Source organism: Syngnathus acus, chromosome 19 (genome assembly GCF_901709675.1).
Source record: "Syngnathus acus chromosome 19, fSynAcu1.2, whole genome shotgun sequence".
Classification (NCBI taxonomy): Eukaryota; Metazoa; Chordata; class Actinopteri; order Syngnathiformes; family Syngnathidae; genus Syngnathus; species Syngnathus acus.
Window position 1 is genome coordinate 4,600,981 of NC_051103.1, and position 16,430 is coordinate 4,617,410.

The window sequence follows — 16,430 nt, forward strand, 5'->3', positions numbered from 1 at the left end:
GTTGCAATACTTTAGAATGCTATTTTTATTCAATAAAAAAACAACAAAATTTTTTTGTGGGGCTGAAATGGATGAATGACATTTCCATTCATTTCTTGGTGAAGTGACTCGTCACACCTCGGCCAGGTTCGTTCATTTCCGTAACTCCTCCTCCAGTTCAATCTCGGATGTTGTCCGTGGCAACTGCCAGGGACGCTCTCGGAGCCACACACAAGCGAAAACATTTGACAAATAACGGCTGTAAATTAACATATAACTTGGTGGTTTAGGCAACTCTTGTTGGGAAAACAAATCCGTGTCTTGATATGTTGTTTAGAGGAGCGCCGTTGAAGGTTTTAGCTAAGTTTGGGTAATGTATCCAAGCTGACCGAGGTGGTAAAATCCAAAATGGATGCCGCCTGGAGAGTATATGTCGAGCTAGCTCCCGAAATGTAAGATACCTCAAAAAAGGAACACCTCGGATACTGCGTTGGGAAGGAAAAACGCTTTCGAGGGTATGTCTATCTTCTCGTGTGTAAAAAAAAACAAAAAAAGACGTAAATGACTAATTTGTAATGCGAGTCGTGAAGTGTTCGCCCAAAATGCAGACAGTAAAGAGTTATATGAAAACATTTCTGTCGTCCTTGTTCGATAATTATGTAATAGGAATAACTTTTTTGCCACTTTAAATTGCAAGCAAGCTCAAACAAGGAATCATAACATTTATAAAGTTGGTAGCACCAGGATGCTAACATGCCCCATCAGTGCAAAGCTATCAAGTAGTTGTGTCATTTTAATTAAAGCATACTACAACTACAGGTAAAGACAAAAGAAAAAAATGTTTTTGACGCCATCATTGTGCGTTAGTGGGTAGCATTTCTTCCTCAGCAGATTCCTTGTATGAATTTGACATGTCATTTATCTTTAACCTCACCAACTTAGGTACACTGAGAACATGGCGGTGTATTTCGACCACCGCGTTGAGACCCCTGAAAATTGCGAGGAGCCCATTCAGTTGATGTGGCACTCGACTCTGTCCATACTGGCTGTGGCCTCGCGAAACTCCACCACTGGAGGAAATGTTAACATCTACTTACAGCAGGTAAACAGGCATGGAGAATGTCCATTATTTCACAAATAGATAGTTTCTCTCTGTCTTCCCATCCGTTTAAACAACTACCGCTCCAAATGCAGGGTGAGCATGTGGAGAGCTGTCATGTTGAGCGTCCTCACCGGCCCACAATGCTTTGCTGGCATCCCATAAAGCCCGTGTTGGCTCAGGGTTGGGAGAATGGCGAGGTGCTGCTTCTATTGCACCCTTCTGGGGATCAAAATGTCCTGCCGAGCACGCACACGGCACGCATCACGCTGTTGGAGTGGAGTAGCTCGGGAAGTCGCTTGGTAACTGGGGACCAGGTGAGTGTCTTATTTTTCCAAAATGTGAAGTAAATATAAAACTACAGATCTGAGGATGGCAACATTGAAGACCTGCTAGTGCCTAATAAAAATCTCTTTGCTTGTCTCCACCATCAGAGTGGTGCTTTAGCTGTTTGGAAGGTGGATGCCAGAGGGAGACTTCAAGGGAACCATCAAGTGAAGCATGGATACAACTCCCCCATCACTTGCTGCTTATTCAAACCGGCTCTGCCTGGAGAGTAAGTAGGATATACGACTAACACAATATATTTCATTGAGTATAACTTTTTTTAACAGCGACGTGAAAATGCTGGCTCGTGCGTCAGTGAGTGGAGATGAGAACGCTTTGGACATGTTCAGCTGGAAGGGCGCCCCTCTCAAGATGGGGCCGCAGGAGGGCCTTGCTTTTTACGTCAGCACTGCAGATGGTAAGAACAATTCTGGTTTTTGAAGTGAATTTAGAAATTTGTCTAAGGCTACGGACGCTGTAGCTTAATTCCATTTTTTTTTTTCTTGGGTAAGAGTGCACTGGTTGCTTTCTAAAATCATAATTCATTATAGGTAAGGTGCACAGCGTGGATGAGCACGGCAAAACAAGCATGCTCCTCAGGATGGATGGTGCCATCAAAAAAATGTACTACCTGGAGACCAGGGAGGTTCTTACTGTGATCACTGACAGTATGATGCTGTCACAGTACACTCTGGGACCAGAGGGGGATGCCCAGGAATTTCAAAAGGTGGGCTCAACAGATAAAAAAAAATACTTCTTCCATAGTACCTACACACATTATATTGTTCTCTTGAAAAATACTTTTCAAGGTCAAGCTGAGCAGTAAAAGTGGCCAAAGCGTGGACATCGTATGGACGCACAATGGTCTTGTTATCACAGCGACAGGGGAGCAACTTCTCAGGTTGGCGTTCTGTACACTCAGCGGACGCAAATACACACTTGCTGGCTTTTCACGTGATGTTCTGTCCTGATTTGGTTCCGTAGGCTGTGGGATCTCGAGCGAAACGAAAACTACGCCTTGTCACTTGATGAGAAGCTCGGCTTTGAGAGGGGCGAGATGATCAACTGTGTTTCCTATTGTGCTGGGAAAGGTCAAAATAATATGTTTGACTGATTCGTCTTATCATATCACTGCAATTTGTCAGCTCACATTTCCCATTGCCTTTCACTTCTCCAGAAATTCTGGCTGCAGGTACCAGTCACGGACGCGTAGCAATGTGGAAAATGACGCTGCATTCGGAGCGTAGCAGAAGCGACACAAAAGCCCAGTGGAAGCTTCAGACGCCCACGGAAATCGAAGGAAACGTTACTCAACTGCAGGTACTCCCTTCACACACTTTTCTGTCTTGTTACGTTTTCGTAAATATCTGCTTGCCTTTTAGTGGGGCACCAATCTGAATCTGCTGGCAGCCAACAATTCCAACACGGTGGTGATCCTGCACGAGCACGTGATGTCAGCCCACTGTAGCCAGCAGGTGGCAGCGGTGCAGTTGACGCCGACCCAGCTCAGCATCACTCAGTTCCACACAGGCCTGCACCTGGCTCTGCAGTCCGAAATGCATATCAAGGGTGTGTGTGTGACAAAGGTAAGCAGCCGAGGCCATTTAGAATCCAATCAGGGGAGACAGATGAATGTAAATAAAATCATTTGTTGTTTTGAGTTTTACTAGGTCCTGAAACTTTCAAACACTTCGAATTAATTCTCTCTGTTCATTGTGACAGGATTCTGCCACAGTTTGGAGTGGCAAACAGGTGACTGTGTTTGAGATGTCGGGGGCTGCCCTACATAATAAAGGTACGCCGACAACACCGATTCCGATATTTGTCAGACTAAAATTCCGACAACCAAATAATTAGCCGATGAACTGAAAACTAAAAATTGGCCATTTTTAAAAGAGCTAATATCAGCAAATTAAATTCATCAATTTGTCCATCCACGTTTTTATCTCTCCCATTTTCAAGAGCAATCATTTTTTTCCTCTGTTAATTCCGCAGGATCATTCCCTTGTGACTCTCATGTAGTAGCTGTCCATGGTGAAAACCTTTACATGGTGGAACCGAACCGAGTCCAGATCCGCACACCGCAGGTTTGTCGACCCTCTTGGGGAAGCTGTGGGTTGACCGATTTAATAATTTAACTAAATTATAACCAACCCATTTCCCATGTTTAGGGCACAGTGAAGCAGCTCTTGACTTTCTCCAAGGCTGAAGGCAACCCAGTTCTGCTCAGCGTGTGCCAGTCTTACCTGGTGGTCGGCACAGACACATCGCATATCCGAGTTTTTGATCTCACCCGGAGGTTTGTTAAGGTCAATGTTACTCTCTGTAAAATACTTGTTCTGAATCAATGTGTGTTTTTTAATTATAGAGATGCTAAAGCTCACTGCAATGCCAAGAACCTGGCTGATCAGATTCCCAATTTGGGAGCCCTGCGTTCAGTCAAGTGTAACGCCAACGGTAGCCAAGTCAGCGTTTTAATCACACAGGTTGAATGAACAACACCCATTCTCAATCTTCATCCATTTAACTATGAATTCACCAATGCCGCACTTTCCTCTTAGGTGAACGGTCGACCCGACCAGAAAGTCTACTTCTATGACATTGAAATGGACACCGTCACACACTTTGACTTTTTCACTGGCAGACCATCCAGTGGTATCTCACAGCCTGAAGACTGTGAAAGGTAAGTCGAGGTGCTTTTGCCCTTCTGAGTCTGAATTTTATTTTATTTTTTTAAGTCTGGTTCTGTTTTGTTCCCCAGACAGGAGTTTCAGGAGAGCGAGCTTAGGGGCCGATGCCCCGTATCGCACTTCTGGGACGAGAGCGAACCGCGACTCTTTGTGTGTGAGACGGTGCCGGTCAGCTCCGAAACCTCCTCCTCTGGTTACTGGGAGACGGTAAAGTTAACATTGAATTCATCTTCTGGTTAAATCAGCTTTTGGAGTGTCATTTCTCTACACGCAATTGTATATAGTGTTTATTTAACTTTGCATGTCCGTCCTTTGATTTCCCAGGTGGACGTGTCGGTGGTTACGCTCTTCTGTACTCAGGAACACGGCCTCCTTTTGCAAGACTGCTACCACAAACCAGCAGGCCTGCAAGCCCTCCTTGCTCTTGACGTGCCTTATTATTATTTTAGCTGCAAGGTGAGATTGGACAATCCTCTTGTTCCTCAGCCACGCTGCTTCTGTTTGGGAAATCTTGGTTCAAATCTTTGCACCCGCCACTACTACTCTAATGTGCGACTTTGTTTGGTCTAACGTGCACCCCAGCTATTATTTCGGAGGGGTGGTGTCTTTCAATCAGACGTGAGTGCCTGTCCGTGCCTTTCCTTCTGAAAACTAAACATTGTTGATTCCCGGCAGCACAAAAGCGTCCCTGTGTGGTGAATATAGCTTGGTTGTTTTTTCCAACGCTGTAGTTTGCTTTGACTCCTACTGCCTTACACCAAAATGGAATGATTTTGTTTTTGAAATTGAAAGTTTTCAGAAGCCTTAAGATGTCGTGATAACACTGACTACTATTTTAATTTTTGTAATGACTATTTTGGCCATCATTCATTTTGGGAAAAGGCTGTAAAATGTGGAAAAGTGCTATAAACAATATATGAATGTCATTTGTATAAACTTCAAATCATGCTCCTCGCTTGTGTTCTAAAGGAGGTTTCCGCCACATCAGCACCAGCAAATCAGAGCCAGCCATCACGGGGCTCCGTTGCCCTCTTCCCCCAAATGGTCTCCAGGCGAGCGCTCAGGGACTTTGAAGGCCTGGAGAACTGTGACAAGTCCACACGCGACGCCATGCTCAACTTCAGCTTCTACCTCACCGTCGGCCACATGGACGAAGCCTTCAAGTCCATCAAACTCATCAAGAGGTAAGAAGTCGCTCGTCCGGTCAGCTCAGAGAGTACTTTTATCCGGTCAACGTGTTCTTCGGCAGTCCGGTCCACGGGGGCTTTAGTTCAAAGACGTGACTAAAGACCAACAGGGGGAGTATTGTCATGTTCGGCCTTGACTATTGGCGTTCTGCACAATAGTTTGACTAACTTCCTCATTGATAGCTATTTTTACTGCTTTTCAAAAGACTGACATTGTGTTTGCTGAATACAAATGTGCATCTCTACGCGCTACCCTTTTGGTAATGGACGACTCTGAATAGAGATCCAGAAACTAGTCCATCTCACTCAGACCTCCTGTGAAATTCCCAGTTCTTATTAATATAAACATATGTAGCTCTGCTGTGAAAATGCTTAACAGAATTCCTCGAAATGGAGCAGCACTATCAGATACAGACTGGAATGTTTGTATCCCGTATTCATGTCGTCCTTGAGCTGCAGGCTTAGCACCCACCTCCTGTCTTTTAGCCTTCGCATTGCAATTTAGAATATAGACATCAAAACAGAAGGCGCAATGTTCTGTAGAATGATAAAACAACAAGATAACCGCCACGTTTAACTTTGACATTTATTGAATTGATAAAATATCTGTATTTATTCAACCCTTATGTGGTTTGAAGTGTGGAAGATCCCCAGGGGTTCTTTACAGATATAGGATATAATAATCGCAAACATTACTACACCTTCATGACAGCCCTGTTTAATACAGTTTACAAATATTAAATTAGTATATGGATGTACCACAAATGATGTCTAAGTGGATTACAAAAAGTATTGCCTGCTTTTACGTAGAAGTGCATGTCGTCTTAAAGTTTAGGAATAACTTATCCCCTTTCGCCTTAATCATAACTGGACTAAAATGCAAGTTTCCTATTAAATATCACTTTGGCGCATTAAGAAACTTTGCTAGGATGACTCGAATGTTTTAACCTACTAAAGATATAGTAACTTTATATTTAGATATCCCGAAGGGGAAGTAGGGGAGGGGGAGAGGTATCACAACTCCAATTCATAGTCATGGAAGAGGACTTTTGAGTAAGTGCACGTAAAATAATCAAGGTCCAGCTTGATCTTCTGCTTGGCGGGACTTTAAACATCTCAGGCCTGGTCCAAATGTAGCCACCAAGAAATCATAAAGGAAATATTGACTACGTCCAACAGTTGCAGAGCAGCAAACCAAGCACGTTTTACGTCGATGTATGTTGAGCCACCGGAAACCCAAAGATTGAGCAGAGGATTTTCTGCTCAACACGGCGAATCCACGTAATCGTTGTCCAGGCGGGGGTGGAAAGGGGACGTGAGCGCGCGACTGATGATGATGACCCGCGGCGCCAGGCAATCGTCACGGCGGTGTAAAATGTTCCAGATGAGCATGGCCGCCGCCATTGTAGCCAGCAGGCACGCGGCAATGTCCACATAGCAGGAGTAGGACAAGTGTGTGTATGGCCCAATCCTGTAGAAGGTCACTAGTCCAATCACCAGCACAAAACCTACAAAAGTGCAAAGAATCAGATTAGCAAGTGACAATTTGGCCACTGTTTTAGATGTTAATATGGCTTTTTTTTTTTTTTGTGTAGATCGTAAATTAACTCTGTTGTGCACTAACTACATTGTGTCATATCTTTAGTGTTGCGCCATGAATAGACATGATAAGACATTTACAAAAATATGAGGGGTGTTCCTTTGGCACAAAACTGTCTCCCAATTGAATAAACTCCGTGATAACATTAAAACAAAGAATTACAAACATTCCACTGGCTGCATATTGGTGGTTGTTTTACATGGTTACTCATTGATGGCTATTTTTACCGGTGCATTGTGTTTGATTCCCGAAATCCTCCACCCATGCAATTATACATTGCCCGCCGTACTAACTTGTTTCCCAACTGCATCATTTTACGGCAATTTTACTATGTACCCAAGACTATCAATCAATCCTCAGCATCCCAGTGTCAAAACGTTCCCAAAAATAATCGCTGGAAATGCACGTAGTCGGTTAGTCATTTTCCTGCATCGAAGGCCAGACTTCATTCATTCTCTACCTCCACGCGAAAACCATTTTCATTGTGTCTACATATCAGCGTGTGTCAATCCCTCAAATTGAAACTTCGCAGTGTTTGCTCAGTGGCTCGGTGTTGAACCCGCCTGGCTCTTCATCCAAGAAAATGAGTAACCTCGTCCTGTCCAGGTCGCGGACAGGGTGGGCTGTGTGAACCTCTCGTTTTGGCACGCACTTATCTCGTCAGCTTCCTTCCCCCTCTTCCTCTTTCCATCCTTCCTTCCCACCCCTCCACACCCTGGCCTTCGACGCTCTTACATTTACTGGAGGTTTGATGTTATCGCTCACAGAGAAAAATCGGAATAACATTCCTCTTGAAGATTTTATTTTTTATTTTTTAAATTAACAGTTTCTAAATGCAAACAATTTATGACCAGCAGTAATAGTAGAAAAAGTACAGTCTAAATGTAGTGGAAATTAAATTACTACCCTATGACCTATTATGACCTGACTTTCAATACGCATTTGAAGTTCCAGCGGTGAATTGGTCAACTGTACAATAAGGGAAAAAAAAATCACTGAATGGACCTGAATGTTGTAAGCTCAACAGTCTGTGAGCGTGTTTGGCACGTATCAAAATGAAAACAATCCAGTGAAAGAAGTTGATAAGGCTTAAAAATATCTCCATTCAAGCTGGCACTCCATTCACTACTACTAGCGATGATGGCTTGCGGCGCAAATTTCATTTCCAGTATTATACTGTTATTTCTAATATTTTTGAAGGAATATTCTTTAATAAGAAAAATAGGATTTGATAGAGTCCTACTTTATATACCACAGTCAAGTCGACAGAGTTTTTTTTTTCTTTTTTCAGAACTGTATGAGAGTGCCTGGCGCCCAATCTACATTCTTGTCCATCCCAAAGGTCCTTCCGCAAACTTTTCCCACAAAGGCATTTTCAGCCATTGCAGGATTAATATCCGTTGTTTGGTTGGCTTTGCATGTCATCCTCAAACTGCTTTTTCTAACCATATAAGGTCAGACACTGACCTCGGAAGATGCCATTTTTTTCCCGGGAAGCCTTTCTAAATTTAGATAGGAAATAGGTGTGCGCTGTTTCCACCATATTGTCAACATACGTGAAGACGGTGTCATTGATCATCCCTGACTATTGTCATAAAAGCTATAAATAGCTACTTACTCATCTCCTAGACATGTTGGATGTCTTTTGGACAGGCCACTAAGTCTTGCAATGTGATTCAGTTATTAGTAGGGGTGGGAGGGGGGGGGCACTTATGATACAGAATTCATCTAGTGGGAAACTCGTAACTTCTAAAATCCCCAATCACAGCACACACAGTGTCAGAAACAAACAGTATCTCCAGGCAGTGCACACACACACACACACACACGCACACACACACACGCAACACACAGTCCCTGTCGAAAGTGTCTTTCCCGTGCATTCCCCCTCCCGGCTTTTTCCTTCTTCATCTCGGGGGTTTGCATAACAGGTAGTCACAGACATTTCCTCGTCCTGAGCAGGGATATCCTGGCGCCCACCAGTCGCTCCCTGACTCGCTGCAGCTCTGCCTCATGGGCTCTGGATGAAGACTAAATTTAGACCCCAAGCAGACTGATACAGAGCCAAGTGACGGAGTGTCCCTCGCCATGCGAAGTGGGACAAAAGTCTTGGGAGACGACTTCTGATTAAGCAATTTGTCAGTCAAGAGTTGGGCTAGTTCATACGAGAAGTATTAAATGAGGAATTGATTGGCGATCAATTTCATAAAATCTATTCTTCAAATCACTTCATTGCTTTGTGGTACCTTAAGAAGTGCGAGTGGATTTCCTGACTCTTTTTTTCTGACCAGCACAAGTAACAATTTGCCCCCAACTATTGATATTTTTTATTCATGCCTCCAGTATTAGTGTCAGGTATCGGCGGCATTCGTGAGTACCCGATAGTTTCAAATAAGCGGGCGCCTCTATTTTTGAGCACATTTCTCCGCCTGACTTGTAGTTACTTTACAGAGGTTTGGGCACTTACTGGCTAACTGGAAGAGTGCAGCAATGGCCTCCTCCCACCACTGAGATTCTGGCGTGATGAAGGGCAGCTCCATCAGGCCTAGGAGGAAGATCAGTTGACCCGCCGTCAGGGCCACGGTCGCCATGAGGTTACACGCCCGCATCATGTCGAACTGCACTTGAGGGACCACAGGGGAGACTTGTGTTATACCACCAACCATCCATGGGCAAGCTTATTGCACATTGGATGAAAAATTGAGGGCCTTGACGTTGTATTTGACACATTGAGACGTTTTATGTACAGGTTATATGAATTAATACAATGTCAGTCTTTTGAAAATAACCAACATCTAGTTATCACGTTCAGGATGATGAAACAAAGTATATGTTGTATAATGCTTACGTTTGACAGAGCTGCGGGATTCTTGATAGCCAGCATACTCAGAGCCCCATCCCAGACCTTCACATTGTCTCTGTGCCACCTGAGCCCTTCGCCCCGCCTGGAGCTCATCCCGGCCCCTCTCCCCTCCGGTGGGGCACATCTTCCACAGTCCCACACTCCTCTTACGCCCATCTTCCAGGGCTTGCAGGACCCAGCTAGGGGTGAAGGCGGCCACATTGTTTAGGACCAGGGACAGCAGTGCGACCGCGACCGCCGCAGCCACCAGCCTCTGCACAGCCATGTGACACCCGGTGCCCGCCGCTACTCCTCCGCCCTCCCCCTCGGCGGGTTCCGACCCTCGTCCTTCCTCCGGGTCCCGGCTGTTCCCTCGCCTGTCCTCGGGAGAAGCTCCGTGGTTCCTCGGAACCGCCTCCTCCACGGCTGCCACCACCTCCTCCTCCAGCGGATCGCTTGCAAGTCACACAAATGCAGAAGAGGCGAGGGCGTTGTCTTGATCTTTAGCTAAAGAACATCTCCGTTCATCCTCATTCACCAGTCGCCAACTCCTCAGCCTTCCTCCGGTATGCTTGGATCGATCCGACATACCCTGAGGTCCATTCCACTGGCTCCGGTTGGCTGCAGCTTGACTTTCGGATGTTGGTTCCTTGGGTCCTTTTCTTGCTGCCCTCACGCCTTCACATCTAATCTTGACTTGTGTGTGTGTGTGCAAAGTCCACAAGAAGGATAGAGTCTGCAGTGTTGCTAAGAAAAAGCCTGCAAGAAAAAATCCCTCAAACCCACCTCCCCCTGCTTCCTTCTACCAATGCCCCTCACAGCAAATTCGACGAGGCTAGAGTTGATTTGTTGCAGATGTTCAGCGTGCATTAGCAGCAGGTCATAAGCGGACAGCTCCCTCCTTCACAGCCGCTTTAAATGTGCGTGCATGCCAAGGTTTTGCTTTGGCTCAAATCTCCAAAAAGACCCCCCTCGTGGACGTCACAGTCACGGATTCTTTTGTCTGAAGCCCGGGAGGAGGTGTGTGTGTGGGGAGGGGGGGGGTTCACTTGAAGTCCTCTCTTGTGTGCAACAAACACGTCGGCCACCACAGTCGGCCAGCAACAGGATGTGTTTCCTGAGAGGAAAAGAGGCTGGGAAGAGGGGCCAAATGTGGACCTGTTCCTTCTCTTGTCTTTCCTTTTCTGGCTCTCGAGATGTTGCCGCTCCCCTGCATTTGGAAGCATTTCTCTCATTGTTTTTGGGCATCCATACAAGGCCTGACTATTTCTGACAGGTTCTAAACAGAACTCTGATTATCTGACTCGCCATCGTTTTAGTTTGTACGCCGTTGGCCCAATTGTACATTGGGAGGCCCTCAAAAGATTTCGACTATTTCCTGTTGCTCAACTTTAATAAACAGCACACATCTGTAGCTGCTGAGGCAATGCGGAGGGGGATAGGGGCAGCCAAATAGGGAACAGATGGCTCAGGAATCTGGAATATGAGAGTTACACAATCACTAAAAGGGGTTAGCCTTTGGATTTACAAGTTCAAATTGAAATCAGTCTGTAAATATGACGTTTTGCTGATTTTTCTTCTCGCCAGCAAAGCAGTCTGGGAAAACATGGCACGCATGTGTGTGAAAACCCGCCGGTTGGACGTCGCCCGAGTGTGCCTTGGCAACATGGGAAATGCCAGGGCAGCCAAAGCTCTAAAGGAGGCCGAGGCAGAACCGGAGCCCGAAGCCCACGTGGCAGCGTTGGCCATCCAGCTCGGCATGCTGGTAGGACACCAACGCATCAAAGCTGTATTTTTCTTCCTTTCCTTCATGGAGATGGCGCCCTTCCCTTGCTGTTCTCTTACAGGAGGATGCCGAAAAATTATACAAAAGCTGTCAACGCTATGACCTTCTGAATAATCTCTATCAGGCGGCCGGTCAATGTGAGAAGGCGCTAGAAATTGCCGAGAATCACGATCGCATTCATCTACGCACCACCTACTACAATTATGCCCGTTATCTGGAGTCCATGGGTGACAAAAACTTGGCCCTGGAGAAGTAAGATGCTTTTGTACTACAGTAGTCACATACATATTTGCTGTTCAATATTTACTAATCATATCTAATCACTTTTTTTTTATCTCTTTTTTTGTGGAACTTCTCTCCAGCTATTCACTTTTTTTTTTTGATCCTCTTTTTAAAACACCCGACATTTATTTTTCAGAGTAATAATTTAGTCATAATTTTATTTTTTCAAGTAATAATTGGAAAAGGAATTTAAAAGTATGTTAAACTGATTTTGGATAAAAATTCCAAGTATATGTACAATTTAAGTTATTAACATAGTTTTTTTTATTGTATATACTTAAAATGCTGCAATGTTTGGATTGCCCTTCTAATTTGTCCACTCATTGTTCCAGTTATGAGAAATCCGACACCCACCGAGTGGATGTGCCCAGAATGCTTCAGGATGACCCTTTGTCTTTGGAAATCTATGTTAACAGGATGAAAGACAAGTATGTCTACTTCGTGTAAACAGACACAAATATGCTCCAATTACATTTCATAACATAATCAATCAACACAGGAACCTCTACAAGTGGTGGGCCCAGTATTTGGAGAGCCAGTCTGAAATGGATTCAGCTCTGGACTTCTATGAATCGGCTCGGGATTACCTCTCGCTGGTTCGAGTTCACTGCTACATGGGGAACGTTCAGAAGGTGAGACAAATTCTTTTGGACAAAGTTTAAAAGGTAGTTCGTTTTTTTTTTAAATGAATTTGTTTGGCAGGCATGCGAGATAGCCATCGAAACAGGGGACAGGGCAGCGTCCTACCACCTGGCTCGGCACTACGAAGGTCACGAGGACATCAAACAAGCCGTTCACTTTTACACTCGAGCTCAGGCCTACAACAACGCCATACGCCTCTGTAAGGTGAGATCATTACTAGCTGGTGTTTATTGATTATGTTGAGCTGGGGAAAGAATTTTCTTTTTTTGTGAAATCTCCACTTGCATTGCCTTATTGCTGAATAGGAGAATGGTCTGGATGACCAGCTGATGAACCTGGCTCTGCTTAGCAACCCGGAGGACATGATGGAGGCCGCCTGTTACTATGAGGAGAAAGGGGTCCACATGGACCGAGCGGTTTCGCTCTACCACAAAGTATGTCGACTGTTGGTTTACTCCAGGAAAAATTCTCGGGTTGTTTGCATTCCTTTGTGTATTCCGCAGTTCTCCACAAGAGGGCAGCATTAGATTGGATTAGCATAGCATATGATGTTCTCTGTTGTGGGCTAGTGTGGATATTGAGGACCAGGTGATATAGTCTTTGACCTGTATTGTGGCTACAATTGACTGGTTTTTTTTTTGTAGGCTGGTTACGTCTCCAAAGCCCTGGAAGTGGCCTTCGCCACAGAGCAGTTTGCAGCACTTCAGATGGTTGCCGAGGACCTGAATGAAAGCTCGGACCCTGCCCTCCTGGCGCGCTGCTCTGAATTCTTCATCCAACATTCTCAGTATAAAAGGGCTGTGGAGCTGCTGATTGCGGCCAGGAAGGTACCGGTCTTCGTCCGTCTTCATGCGCTGAATTCCATTTGACTGTGTTCTTGTTCTTAGTACCCTCAGGCTCTGGAGCTGTGTGTAAATGAGAACCTGACCATCACAGAGGAGCTTGCTGAGAAAATGACCGCCGCCGATTCGAAAGACTTGTCGGAAGAGGCTCACAAGCAGCTGCTGGAGAAGATAGCCGAGTGCTGCGTGCGTCAGGGAAACTACCACCTGGCCTCCAAGAAATTCACTCAGGCCGGAAACAAACAAAAAGTAAGCAATACTTTTAGGTATTTGCTTAAGAATGTGTGATTATTCTTGTATAGCTTTATTTCTTCTAAAATATATTTTTATGGTGCATCTAAAAAAAAATCATCAGGAGGAGGTGGAGAAATTTCCAAGTTACCAAAGCAATTTTTCATTTTCCTAACAGGCAATGAGAGCTCTCCTGAAATCAGGCGACACGGAGAGGATTGTACTTTTTGCCAATGTTTGCCGTCAGAAGGAACTTTTCATCATGGCTGCCAACTACCTCCAGTCGGTAGACTGGAAAAATCCAGAGATCTTGAAGACCATCATTGCTTTCTACACAAAAGGGAGAGCGCCGCACCTGCTTGCTGGCTTCTATGAAACCCGTGCACAGGTAGGACAATGTTCCATTCGCCATTCAACGTGCAACTATACAGACTTTTTTATTTTTTTGTAACCATAACAAAGGTGGAAATCGATGACTATCAGAACTACGAGAAGGCTCTGGATGCTTTGAGTGAGGCACTTAAATGCCTCTCCAAAGTAAAAAACTCAGACGGACAACAGGAAACCAAACTGACCGAGCTTCAGCGAAAAATCGCCCTCATTCAGAAATTTATCCACACACGCAAGTAAGCAGACGCACTGTTGTATCTGTCAAACAAAGACATTGACCTCCAACTTTTTTTTTCTTGATTTTCTTGCGTGCAGGTTGAAATCCGAAGATGCTGAGGAGGCACTTAACATTTGTGAAGGCTTACTGAAGGAACCCGAGTTGGACGCCGCTGTCAGGGTTGGGGATGTTTTCGGTTTCCTGATCGACCATCACTGTCAGCATGGCAACTACAAAGCTGTAACTATTATTATTTGGTTAAGCACTCTAAATGTAGCTCAATACATGTCCTAGCTACCCTGTATGTTTTCCTCAGGCCTACAGCAAGCTGGAGGAGCTCCAGAATGTGTTTCCATCACAAAACATCCGATACTATGTTAAACAGGCCAGCTTGGACGCCCTGCACAAGCACATGGGTCTCACTATGCATTCTGGGGACCACAGAAATAACGAGAAAGAGGAAGATGAAGTCGAAGAGGACTTGAATGAAATCACGTGAATGATGTCAGACTTTAAAAAAAAAATCTTCACCGGGTGGCGCTGTTGTCCACGTATCCAAGCCATGCAGCCAGTCGCTTTCTAATGCCCACATGACTGAAATATAATAACGAAAAATATATACTATACCAGCCGAATTGATTTTCTGTGCACAAAATGTTCTGTGTAGATAAATGTTTTGATGCTTTTCTACAAAGAAAATGGGTCATTTTGTTGTGAAGATTACACGTTGTGGTGTATTCAACCTTGGCAACATTTCGCTGAAGGACACACGGTGAGTATCAAATACTCTGCAGCACTCACTGAAGAAATTGTCAATATGGATCCACAAACACCTCGGTCATGTTCAAATGAAGTTGGTGACCAAATTCAAGAGGAAAACGTGAGTCGGGCATTTTGCATATCGATACAATTGTGTCTGCCTAATTTGATTATCCAAATGTAGCCCCAAGTCAAGAACGAGCAACGTTCCATCAAAGTAGACTACCTGGACAGCACCTCGGAAACCATAAGGAGATGCTGGACTACTTGAAGTAAAGGCAACTCGGGGAGAAGATGTGAGGAATGTTTTGAATTATCTTTCTAAAAACAGAACAAGCTTGTGAAGATGGGGGTGTTCACCCCAAATGCGCATCTGTTCTTTGATTTTCTGTTGTGGTCTCTTGACTTCCTCTTGTGATGTGGTTTTTTCCTTTCTTCTGTCTTGCGGTTGTAACCGATGTTTGGCCATCAGTGGGGCGATGGGAAAAGAGCAGGAAATCCAAAACAGCCAGTAGAAACCATCTGAAGAGACTAAGATCACAGTCAAGTTCAAACTTTCCAAAATTGAATTAGTTTTTTTTTTGGGAGGGACTCAAAATGTCTTACACATCACATCCCGTTTTGCAATTCTAATCACATCAGCCTTTCCCGTAATGCAAAAAAATATATGTATTTTTTTTTTATTATCAAGAAACATGCTTGTGCTGTCCGGGTAAACTGAAAGAGGTCGTTTTGGTTGTGACAATGTTTACACATTTGTGTTAAAAAAAAAAAAACAATATTAATCATCATTGGGCTTTTTCTTTTCCAGGTGGCAGTCGTCAAAACGCCGACCCGTTTGACCAATCAGCGGTGAGTGTCGTATTTCTGTATTTTGATATGTGACGAATGTCATCAACTGTTCACGAAAACTGAACCTTCAGCAGGATGCCAAAACCGGAGCAGATATTCCAAGAATCCTGGTTGGTCTTGAGAAGCAGCTGAAGAAGATAACGGATTCCACGATGGTACGTGAAACCTTATCAGCTCTGCGAATCCGCCGTGCTCAAAGATATTGCATCTAATGTTTTTTTTTTTTTTTTAACAGGGAATCTCCAAGAAGGAGCACACACTTCCACCAGAGCAACAGGTGTCCCAGTTGCAAGATAACAAACATCTTGACAGGTCGGAAGGTCACATGATCATTTTAGTGACTACTTTTAGACAAAATATCAAGTTAGACGTTCTGCATGCAGGTATAAACAAGAGATTGGCCGCACTTAGCAAACATTAATTAGCTACATATTTTTTTCTTTTGCAGATGAAGGGAGTTATTTTGCAGAACAAAAAAATATCCTAGTGTAGGAAGCAATATCTGTTATTTTAAGTACGCTACCAATGTTTTTCCAAGAAAATGATAGAATTCATTAGAAAAAAATAAAAGTCCCTCCCCCTCCCTGGTATTTAAAATGCACATAGGACTTAGTGAATTCCCAAGTGCCTGTTTTAAATGTGAGCTGCCTGGCATGGTTTGGGAATGGCATCCCATTCCACATTCATTCATGTGATCACTAGGTG

The 16,430-nt window shown here is 44.4% G+C and overlaps 2 protein-coding genes across 2 annotated transcripts; one reads left to right on the top strand and one right to left on the bottom strand.

Moving 5' to 3' along the window:
- The first annotated feature begins 116 nt into the window (after positions 1–116).
- Positions 117–14,723, top strand: ift140 (intraflagellar transport 140 homolog (Chlamydomonas)). Its single transcript, XM_037277759.1, has 30 exons — positions 117–494; positions 922–1,081; positions 1,174–1,395; positions 1,513–1,634; positions 1,693–1,823; positions 1,957–2,132; positions 2,215–2,306; positions 2,390–2,496; positions 2,583–2,725; positions 2,788–2,991; positions 3,128–3,200; positions 3,401–3,492; positions 3,577–3,704; positions 3,774–3,891; positions 3,967–4,088; positions 4,167–4,302; positions 4,420–4,551; positions 5,065–5,279; positions 11,312–11,489; positions 11,572–11,762; positions 12,125–12,220; positions 12,292–12,424; positions 12,495–12,638; positions 12,740–12,868; positions 13,079–13,261; positions 13,322–13,525; positions 13,686–13,895; positions 13,970–14,133; positions 14,213–14,354; positions 14,431–14,723. The coding sequence occupies exons 2-30, from the start codon at positions 935–937 to the stop codon at positions 14,611–14,613; spliced, it is 4,317 nt and encodes a 1,438-aa protein (XP_037133654.1). The 5' UTR covers positions 117–494; positions 922–934; the 3' UTR covers positions 14,614–14,723.
- On the bottom strand, positions 6,301–10,823 carry tmem204 (transmembrane protein 204). The gene is made up of 3 exons (XM_037277975.1): positions 9,731–10,823; positions 9,350–9,505; positions 6,301–6,790 (listed from the first exon to the last, which is right to left on the bottom strand). Exons 1-3 carry the CDS (start codon positions 10,008–10,010, stop codon positions 6,546–6,548), a joined length of 681 nt encoding a protein of 226 aa, XP_037133870.1. The 5' UTR covers positions 10,011–10,823; the 3' UTR covers positions 6,301–6,545.
- Positions 14,724–16,430: the final 1,707 nt, after the last annotated feature.

What these genes read in the sequence shown, in the direction of transcription:
- ift140 (XM_037277759.1), top strand. Translation starts at nt 935, where the DNA reads ATGGCGGTGTATTTCGACCACCGCGTTGAGACCCCTGAAAATTGCGAG. An exon ending in GTTAACAGGATGAAAGACAA is followed by an intron (nt 12,221 to 12,291) that starts GTATGTCTACTT and finishes CAATCAACACAG; the next exon opens with GAACCTCTACAAGTGGTGGG. An exon ending in ACATGGGGAACGTTCAGAAG is followed by an intron (nt 12,425 to 12,494) that starts GTGAGACAAATT and finishes TTTGTTTGGCAG; the next exon opens with GCATGCGAGATAGCCATCGA.
- tmem204 (XM_037277975.1), bottom strand. Translation starts at nt 10,010, where the DNA reads ATGGCTGTGCAGAGGCTGGTGGCTGCGGCGGTCGCGGTCGCACTGCTG. An exon ending in ATCCCGCAGCTCTGTCAAAC is followed by an intron (nt 9,506 to 9,730) that starts GTAAGCATTATA and finishes TGGTCCCTCAAG; the next exon opens with TGCAGTTCGACATGATGCGG. An exon ending in TGCACTCTTCCAGTTAGCCA is followed by an intron (nt 6,791 to 9,349) that starts GTAAGTGCCCAA and finishes GCACTTTTGTAG; the next exon opens with GTTTTGTGCTGGTGATTGGA.